The following is a 10000-nucleotide window of genomic DNA, read 5'->3' on the forward strand; positions in this document are numbered from 1 at the left end:
ATTCTTTTCTCCACAGGAACATGGTTCCATCGAATCTGATTGAAGCAACGTTTCAGCAGGTGAGAGAATCAACGAGAACAAACTCTCTCTCTTCATCTGTTTCTGTTCCTGTAACAAACTCTGTGTCTTCAGTACAAAACAGATCTGATTCCCATCCTCAAAGTCCAGACCAGAACCGTTCAGCCCAACTTCGTCTACCTGGTCCCCGATGAGGACGACCCCAAGGGGCGGACGGTGTACCTGGAGCTGACTCCGCCCCCAGAGATCACGTACAAGACGAAGCCCGGCAGCAGCCAGCAGATGAACGTCCTCGGCATCGTCATCTTCTCTGCAACCATGGGTGAGCAGGACGGGGACAGACAGGGACGAGTCCTCTGGGCTCCACTTAGAGAACTGGAATGAACTAGAACCTCTAATGTCGAAGGAAAAGACTTCATCATCTCTGGTCTTCTCACTCTTCCTCACATGTAGCAGCATCTTCTTCTTCTGTGGCACATCATCACTTCTACATATAACAACACCGTCGTTGATTTGGATTATTTGAGACACAAACCTCATTTAATCTGTTGACATGTAGAGACGTCTCGGTCCCAGAGACGTCCTCTGTCCCTCTCAGCAGCAAAGTCTCACGTCAGAGGAGCTGGAACTAAAGATGGTTCTTTTATTTGTGATAAAACAAAATCATAAATCCAGCAATAACTTGACTGATGGTTTCACGTGTGACGATTCTCTGATGTGAACGATGCTCAGTGACGTCCTGTGGTCATCCCCTACGTGGGCGGAGTCTACCTGTACTTGACTCTGATTGGTTTGGAGACGGCGTCTGATGTGGGTGTGTTGTCAGTTGGGGGGATGGGGGGGGAGTAGTCTTTCTGTTTGAATGGAGGACATGAATGAAGCTTCAACGGGTTGCCATGGTAACATCATGATGGTATTACTAGCAGCACCAGCACCTTCAGGTACACAGTACTCCACAGTACTACAGTACTCCACAGTACTCCACAGTACTCCACAGTACTCCACAGTACTACACAGTACTCCACAGTACTACACAGTACTCCACAGTACTCCACAGTACTCCACAGTACTACACAGTACTACACAGTACTACAGTACCACAGTACTCCACAGTACTCCACAGTACTACAGTACTCCACAGTACTCCACAGTACTACAGTACTCCACAGTACTCCTAACCCTAACACATGGTTCAAACATGACATCGTCGGAGGTGAAGACTGCAGCTGCTTCCTCTTCTCTTTCTTCTTCTACTGTTTAATGCTGGCTCTACTTCCTGTGATTGGTCCAAAAGTCCAGTTGTCATCATACTGTTCTGAGTGAAGTCCTCCTGCTTCACATGCTTGTTGCTGCAGAGCGATCTCTCAGGTGCTGATGTGACTCTGACCTGTGGCTGCAGGTCTGTTGCTGGGCAGGATGGGAGAACGAGGGGCGCCGCTGGTCAACGTCTGTCAGTGCATCAACGAGTGCGTCATGAAGATCATCAACGCCGCTGTTTGGTGAGTTTCAGCTGCTTCTGTGTCTGTTTCTCAGGTCGTTAGCGATGCTGTGATTGGTCGTTAGGACTGAATGTTGATGAGTCGTCTTCGTGTGGAACCGACACCGTCTCCGGTTCAGTGAGGACGTCCCTCTGACACGGGACACAGTTGTGGTTGCGGCCTCGGTGTCTCTCTGCTGAATGATCCGTGGATGTTTGACCTGATGACCTGTCAGCTGGTGAAAACATGCAGGCGGTGACATCACTACTTTTGGGCTCCTCCCACTGCAGCTTCAGCCACTGAGCAGATTAGAAACAGCCGCAGAGTCCAAACATGACTCAATGATCTGAGCTGAGCTGGGACTAGTGCTGGGTGTTGACCCCATGACTCCTTGACCCCTTGACTCCTTTAGTATCATCAGGCCAAAGAACAAAGAAAGACAAATCTAAGAACTCTAACTTTCAGGTTGCCATGAAATTGCCATTCGTGCTCTCCAGAGGACGAACCCTCAATGACTTTGTCCTCTCAGGTACTTTCCTTTTGGGATCATCTTCCTGGTGGCTGGGAAGATCCTGGACATGCAGGACCCGAGCACCCTGGGGAAGAAGCTGGGCTGGTATGGCATCACCGTCCTCGCAGGACTCTTCGTCCACGGACTGGTCCTGCTCCCTCTCTTCTACTTCCTCCTCACCAGGAAGAACCCGTTCACCTACATCCGCGGGCTGCTGCAGGCGCTGGTGATCGCCCTGGCAACCTCCTCCAGGTCAGAGTCCAGTCCTGCTTTCATCTGACGCTCACATTTGTCTTGTTGGAAGTTTCATGTGAATGCCGTCCGCCCTCAGCTCTGCCACGCTGCCCATCACCATGAAGTGTCTGCTGGAGAACTGCCACGTGGACCGGCAGATCGCTCGCTTCGTGCTTCCTGTCGGAGCCACCATCAACATGGACGGCACGGCGCTGTACGAGGCGGTGGCGGCCATCTTTATCGCTCAGGTGAACGACTACGAGCTGGACCTGGGTCAGCTGGTCACCATCAGGTAAAACAACAGCAACACACTCTGAAGCTCCTCAGATACCAAGTCTGTATTGATTCATTCATTTGTGAAGAGCTGCAGAATCATCCTCAACGGTCCCAGGTCCGTTCAGGATCAGGATCAGGATCTGAGTCCGAGAGCCGACTCAGGAATCAAACGTTCAAAACAAGACCAACAGTTTCCATTTGTGATTCAATTGATCCTGAACAGCAACTGAAGGGTAAACAGGATCCACCCGGGCCGGTGTACAGCCCACCTGGAGGAGCTCTGACCCTGAACCTGAATAACTGGGAACGAACTTTGTAAAGTTGCACATTTGAACAAACTCTTCTTCTCCACCTGTTTCCCGGCAGCATCACGGCTACAGCCGCCAGCATCGGTGCAGCAGGGATTCCCCAGGCTGGGCTGGTTACCATGGTGATCGTACTGACATCTGTGGGGTTACCCCCTGATGACATCACCCTCATCGTGGCCATTGATTGGATCCTGTAAGTAACAGTACTTATTATGAAATGTCACATATGTAAATGAGGTGAAAGTGAAGCGAATCAGATTTAAATCCGTTGTCTGAAGTTGGTCTCACGGTGTCTTCTTGTGTCTTCTTGTGTCTTCTTGTGTCTTCTTGTGTCTTCTTGTGTCTTCTTGTGTCTTCTTGTGTCTTCTTGTGTCTTCTTGTGTCTTCTTGTGTCTTCTCGTCTCTTCCGTCCTGCAGGGACAGATTTCGGACCATGATCAACGTCCTGGGCGACGCCCTCGCTGCAGGAATCATCGCCCACCTATGTCGGAAGGATTTCCCTCTCGGTGAAACGGGAAAGGTAAAAACCGGCATTTATCGGCAAAAGCTCTGGAATTGAATTGTCTTTTCAAGCCGACGTCCTCGTGCGTGTCCTGGCTCCTCGGTTTCCTCCTGAGATATTTGTATTATTTATTTACTGAAGTTTTGTATCAAAGATGTGAAACCAAAGATGTGTTCTCCTGTGTGTTTGACTGTCTCCAGTCTGTGCCGTCCTACGGAACCCAGACTCCTCACAACTCCCACAGCGTCAACATGCCGATGACCGAGATCCACACACACAAGGACTGTATGTTCGACACGCTGGGCGACTCAGCAGGCGAGGGACACGCCCACACCGTCTACTACAACATCTGTCAGGTTTGATGGAGCAGGCGGAGCCACATCACACCTCGGGGTCCGGTCCGGTCGGGTCCGGTCGGGTCCGGTCCGGTTGGGTCGGGTCGGGTCGGGTCCGGTCCGGTCGGGTCCGGTCGGGTCCGGTCAGGTCCGGTCCGGTTGGGTCGGGTCGGGTCCGGTCCGGTCCGGTCGGGTCCGGTCGGGTCCGGTCGGGTCCGGTCGGGTCCGGTCGGGTCTCAGGTCCAGGTGAACAGGAGCGTTGGGAGTGAGGACTCTGCACACGGAGCAGGAAGCTCCTTCTGAACGGGACGCAGACGTTCAGGTGACCGGAGCTTCTCCTGCTCAGTGATGAGAGTGTCAGGGGTCAAAGGGCAAACAGACTGTGACGTCACTTTGATTCGAACCCCCCCCCTCAGCCCTAACCAGCTCACTTTGGGAAGCGTCTGTGGTGGATGTTGAAGCGATGAACAGATGAACACGAGGTCCCTGGAGCGGCTGCAGGTTCCTCATCTGGTCCGACAGCGCCACCTAGTGACAGCGCCCCTCAGGAACCCTGTCCTTTCTGGTGTCCCACACTGGAACCATTATCTCAACCAGAACTCCACTGGTGGGTTTTCACTGTATTTGTGGCCCAAGTTCTAGTTCGGTCCCAAATACGATTTAGGCCCAAAGACCTGATGGACCGGTGCGGGTCGGCTCGGTTCTGTCCCTCAACCAGGAGACGCTTGTTCAGATGCGTCCCACACGATGACAGCGCTGTGGACGCCGACCCTGGAAGACGCCTGGACGACCACGACCGTGACTCCTGGGATTTATGCAGCGTTTAGATGGAAAGTCAGTAGCATTGTTTGTATTTCTAACTGGTTTGTTATTGGTTTAGGACCCGAGACCTCTGGAAACCACTGGGGCTCTTGTAGAAGACGCCCAGCCGAGCGAGGGACATCTGTCCCGATGAACCGTGAATACATTGTGGTCCTGTTTCTTTAGGTGGATACGTTTGAATGTGTTCCTCTTTAGAGCCAGAACCAGTGTCCTCGTGTTGAGAACGATCATCTGAAGAAACCACATCGAACCTAAATAAGCTCAAACATGTTGGATCCACAAACTAAGAAGCGTCAGCTGGTGTTTTGTCTGGAATCTACCGACAGGATGAACTCCTTCGTTCTGCCGTTTGTTCTCTTGTCTTATGTTCGTAACTCGGGTGCTTACACTCACTTTGACTGGACTGTGATTGGCCGGTTCTCACTGCCTCAGACTGACTGAAGGGTTAAAGGGAAATCCGCCCAATCAGACAGCTGAATGAATCAAGTGCTCTTCATCTCGCAGACTCCTCCTCCTCCTCCTCCTCTTCCTCCTCCTCCTCCTCCTCCTCCTCCTCCTCCTCCTCCTCCTCCTCCTGGCTCGTTTGTATTCGACAGCATGCTGGCATGCGTTACTTTACGTGCTTTATTTTCTTCTTCTTGTTTTGATTGAATGTTTGAACGTAAGCTAAGTGCTGTAGGAATTATTGGGATTTCCCACGGTCACCAGCACTAGTTCCAGTTGTGTTTATCTCTCGTGACAAATCACTTCAACTCATTGACGATCGGTGGAAACACAAACTCTGTGCAAGTGGCTCAGTTAAAGCATCAGGTGTTGGATATAACTTCAGCTATTTCATTTGGTTGTTTATTTTTAGTTAATTGGAGAGTTGGATTCCAACAATGTTTCAATCAACAAAAAATTTAATTATATCTTTAATGTCATTTTTGAAAACAATTTTGTTTTCAAATTTGAGGATTTGCTGCTTTGTCGTAACCACAGAAACGGAACATGGCCGACGTGACGTCTCCCGACACGAAGCCCGAGCATCGGGATCTTCTCCACCTTCAGGAGGAACTGAAGCTGTGAAACTACAGCAGATATTTGTGTGTTTGTTGTGAAGTGCTCCTTGACCGGATCTCACTGTGGAGTAGTTGTGTTGTTCCAACGTGAACACGTAGATCTGCCTTAATTTGACTGTTGATCCTCTTTAAACCTCAATGTTCATCTGCCAACACAAACCTTCAGGTTCCTCAAACTTCACACTGTACACACGTGTTGTTTTTTTATTTATGAAATATGTTTGTGTTGCTTGTTTATTTATATTTGAAAGCTGTTAATAAACTGAATTGTCTCTTTCAGTCATTGACACAGAAATGTTTCTGTTTGTGTGGCGACTGAACCTTTGTTTAATCACAGCAATAAAACAGTAGATGAATTATAAAGATCTTCATCTACAGTCCATGGGCTGGTTAGCTTAGCTTAGCTTAGCTTAGCACAACGATAGTGAGCAGGTGTAAACTCATCAGTTCAGTGAACAGCGGAAGAAACAGATAGAAACTGACGGTGAGGATCCAGATTCAGGTTTGAACTGATCTGGATCCAACTCGCTCCGCTAGAGACGCACAACAGGAATGCTAATGATTTTCCATTTCATAGAAGTAACAAGTTTGTTCAAACACGATGTAAATTACTTCACCTTCTCACATATTGAACTTTAAAGTAGGAAAATGCATCTTTGGGTTAAGTGGTTTTACTTCAGAAGCTTCTGGGTCCAGAGCTTTGGAACGCTCGGGCTTCTTCTCCCACAGCTGCATGAGTCTGAGACTAAATGTTTGTGTACGTTGATCCAGATCCAACCTGTCAGCTGGTGGTCTCCAGATCCTCGGACCCTCGGACCATCATCGTATAAAAGATGGTTTCACGTCTGATCAGTTCAGGAAGTGAGTCAAAAACAAACTGAAACTAACCAGAACGTTAGATGTTGAATGAAAACACGAGGATGTGAACTACAGAGTGACATCATCTCTGCTGCTATTTTGACCCTCACGCAGCCGGCGGCCATTAATCCAATCAGGGGAGGAGCCTGAATCCCTGGAAACACACGCAGGAGCTCAGCTGCTGATCTGCTCCTCAGGTTCACATGGAGGGCCAGCAGGTTCCTGAGGGCCTCACTGCACTGGGCCTTCAAAACAAGAAGACTCACAACGAAAAGACAGAGGCAGGGGCTGACCTATGTAGTTAATGTACCACAGGGGCCCACACACAGGGGCCCACACACAGGGGCCCACACACAGGGGCACACACACAGGGGCCCACACACAGGGGCCGGTGAGTCAGAAGCTTTTCATCTCGAGATGATTCAAACGTTCACAACTTCTCAAGATGAGAATCAAAGTGAAGCTAAAGGATGTTCCAGGAGTATCTGTGGTGTGCAGTTCACAAAGCAGCCGCTAGGGGTCACCAGCAGAACAGGAAGTCAGCAGATTTTATTGGTTTAAATCAGGAACAAAGATTAAACAGTTTAAAGAGAAAAACACCAAATTACCTGAATGTGAAATGATGAACGATAAGTGAATTCACCAAGAGAACAAAGAAGCTTAAATATAGAAAATACACATATGTTGTTGTTCACTTTGATTTCCTCTACAACAGATTTTTGAAATATAAAAATATATATTTTATAAGCAACAAGTAAAAATCGTTTGAGTGCTAATGATATAAAAACTTATTCTAAGAAGAGATGTGACATAAAGACATAAAGAGGATTTCACATGAGGTAGATCATCCTGCTGATATGTGGAGCCTCAGATTCACAGTGTAAACGCTTTTCCACTTTCTGTTGTCGTTATTAAACATGTTTCTATTGATTATTGATCCGTCACCACAACAAATCCACGTCCGTCACAACTCCACTCTACTCGTCCTCGTCGAAGTTTGCAAACGCAGGAAACCAGAGACTCTCCTTCCTCTCCGAGCGGCTCCTCGCTGCGCTCTCTCTCTGCCGCCCTCGGGCTCTCTTGATCCAGGAGGTCTGAGCAGCAGCAAGACCGATCATGCAGACCTGCAGGAGAACCAGAGCTTCAGAGACCTGAGCTTCAGAGACCAGAGCTTCAGAGACCAGAGCTTCAGAGACCAGAGCTTCAGAGACCAGAGCTGCAGAGACCTGAGCTTCAGAGACCTGAGCTTCAGAGACCTGAGCTTCAGAGACCTGAGCTTCAGAGACCTGAGCTTCAGAGACCAGAGCTTCAGAGACCAGAGCTGCAGAGACCAGAGCTGCAGAGACCAGAGCTTCAGAGACCAGAGCTGCAGAGACCTGAGCTTCAGAGACCAGAGCTTCAGAGACCAGAGCTTCAGAGACCTGAGCTTCAGAGACCAGAGCTGCAGAGACCTGAGCTTCAGAGACCAGAGCTTCAGAGACCAGAGCTTCAGAGACCAGAGCTTCAGAACCTAACCTCTGTGGTCTAACCTCTGTGGTCTAGCCCATGTGGTCTAACCTCTGTGGTCTAACCCATGTGGTCTAACCTCTGTGGTCTAACCTCTGTGGTCTAACCTCTGTGGTCTACCCCATGTGGTCTAACCTGTGGTGTCTAGCCTCTGTGGTCTAACCTCTGTGGTCTAACCCATGTGGTCTAACCTCTGTGGTCTAACCTCTGTGGTCTAGCCCTTGTGGTCTAACCTCTGTGGTCTAGCCCTTGTGGTCTAACCTCTGTGGTCTAGCCTCTGTGGTCTAGCCTCTGTGGTCTACCCTCTGTGGTCTAACCTATGTGGTCTAACCCCTGTGGTCTAACCCTCTGTGGTCTAACCTCTGTGGTCTAACTTCTGTGGTCTAACCCATGTGGTCTACCCTCTGTGGTCTAACCCATGTGGTCTAACCTCTGTGGTCTAACCCCTGTGGTCTAACCCCTGTGGTCTAACCCCTGTGGTCTAACCTCTGTGGTCTAACCCCTGTGGTCTTACCCCTGTGGTCTAACCCCTGTGGTCTAACCCATGTGGTCTAACCCATGTAGTCTAACCCCTGTGGTCTAGCCAATGTGGTCTAACCTCTGTGGTCTAACCCATGTGGTCTAACCTCTGAGACTAACCTCGAGCAGCAGCAGACCAGCAGTCAGACCGGCCACCAGCAGCAGGTTTTTCTTGGTCCACCAGATGATTTTCTCCAAACAGCCGATGGTGAAAACGTCCAGAGCGGCAACAGGCTCCTCCTCCTTCTGCTTCTCGTAACCACACATGGTGTTCAGCACCGTCTGCAGGAGACACCGACACAGAGCTGAGCCCAACGCCCCCCCACTTCCTGCCACTTCCTGGGATGGAACTAAACTGGACTGTCTCAGTTTTTCTTAATAACATCAACCATCAGTAAACAGGATGAACCCTCTAATGTTCAAACCCTTCAGAACAGATGAATCTTGAGGATGTTGCCGTGGTAACGACCTCTACGACCTCCGAAAGGAACTCGGGTTCATATTCAGACGTTGTGGTTCTGTGTCTCTGATGATTTAACGCTGTTTGATCATTTCTCACCGTTACCGACAAGATCAAATCAGGATTGGAGTTCCTCGGCCCTGATGAGGATCACCTGTTGGAGCTGCTAACTTCAGGTGAACAGATTTCAGATGTCACAGCGCCCCCCTCAGACCTGACCTGGTTCTGCAGGAGGATGCAGCAGGAGAAAGGAACGCCACAGGCCTCCAGACTGGGGTTGGAGTCCGAACACTCGAAGTAGACGTTGCGGGACCAGTCCGCGTAGCCCTCCACGCCACAGCACTGAAACTGTAGAGAGAGCAGTCAGTGCCACAGCGCCACCTGCTGACCAGCTGACGCTACGCCGCTTCCTTTACCTTCTTCTGGATGAAGTCGATGGCGTTCTCCAGGTCCCGGTCCTCCCTGTACCTGACGATGGCCTTCATCATCAGCCGCTCTGTCCTCTCCATCACCTGAACCACACACTCAGTTAGTTCGGTCTCCACACGCTCCAGCAGGGGGCGCTAACTTTACAGGTCTCTGCTGCTCAGATCCAACACTTCTCCATTTAGGACGGAGGCGGAGCTGGAGCGTCCCCCGGGACAGACGAGCCGTCCACACAGAACTCAACCAACACTCGTCCACAGCTCCGCCCCCGGGATCGAACACCGGCTGTGGTTCCTCCAAGTGTAGCTCGATGCTAAGTCTGTGACTTGTATCAGAGTATTTCTACATTGCAGTATAATTACTTTTACCTCAGTAGTCCATCTGAGTATTACTGGCTGTTCCATCACAGCAGCGTTACCATGTCAGTGAAGCTGTATCCCACGACTCCAGCGGCGATCTGCAGGAGCAGGATGACCACCAGGATCCCCAGGAACTGCAGGAGGGAACGGTTACAGCACTGAGAACCGATTCCATCCACTGAGCAGAACCCTGGCGTCCAATGGGGGAAGGTAACAAAGTACATCTACTCTAGTATGAAGTATTTCACTGCTTCAACAGGGAAATGTTTCAGGATCAGTCACAGGAGAATTAACTTGGAACTGAGTTGAATTGGTATTTGAGCCGAG

The 10000-nt window shown here is 49.9% G+C and overlaps 2 protein-coding genes across 2 annotated transcripts in view; one reads left to right on the forward strand and one right to left on the reverse strand.

Moving 5' to 3' along the window:
• Positions 1-3689, forward strand: part of slc1a8a (solute carrier family 1 member 8a) — a 9754-nt gene extending 6065 nt beyond the window's left edge. The window contains exons 4-11 of the mRNA XM_061077724.1: positions 17-59; positions 133-340; positions 1418-1517; positions 2026-2259; positions 2339-2533; positions 2884-3018; positions 3243-3345; positions 3528-3689. Of these exons, the coding sequence (XP_060933707.1) occupies positions 17-59; positions 133-340; positions 1418-1517; positions 2026-2259; positions 2339-2533; positions 2884-3018; positions 3243-3345; positions 3528-3689 (1180 nt within the window). The remainder of the gene's footprint in view (positions 1-16; positions 60-132; positions 341-1417; positions 1518-2025; positions 2260-2338; positions 2534-2883; positions 3019-3242; positions 3346-3527) is intronic.
• Positions 3690-7380: 3691 nt separating this feature from the next.
• zgc:113223 (uncharacterized protein LOC541424 homolog) overlaps positions 7381-10000 on the reverse strand; it is an 8369-nt gene continuing 5749 nt past the window's right edge. Inside the window, exons 4-8 of the mRNA XM_061078055.1 lie at positions 9733-9807; positions 9305-9400; positions 9108-9236; positions 8549-8710; positions 7381-7527 (exon numbers count right to left, since the gene is read on the reverse strand). Of these exons, the coding sequence (XP_060934038.1) occupies positions 7381-7527; positions 8549-8710; positions 9108-9236; positions 9305-9400; positions 9733-9807 (609 nt within the window). The remainder of the gene's footprint in view (positions 7528-8548; positions 8711-9107; positions 9237-9304; positions 9401-9732; positions 9808-10000) is intronic.

The sequence above is a fragment of the Limanda limanda genome, chromosome 9, assembly GCF_963576545.1.
Source record: "Limanda limanda chromosome 9, fLimLim1.1, whole genome shotgun sequence".
NCBI lineage: Eukaryota > Metazoa > Chordata > Actinopteri > Pleuronectiformes > Pleuronectidae > Limanda > Limanda limanda.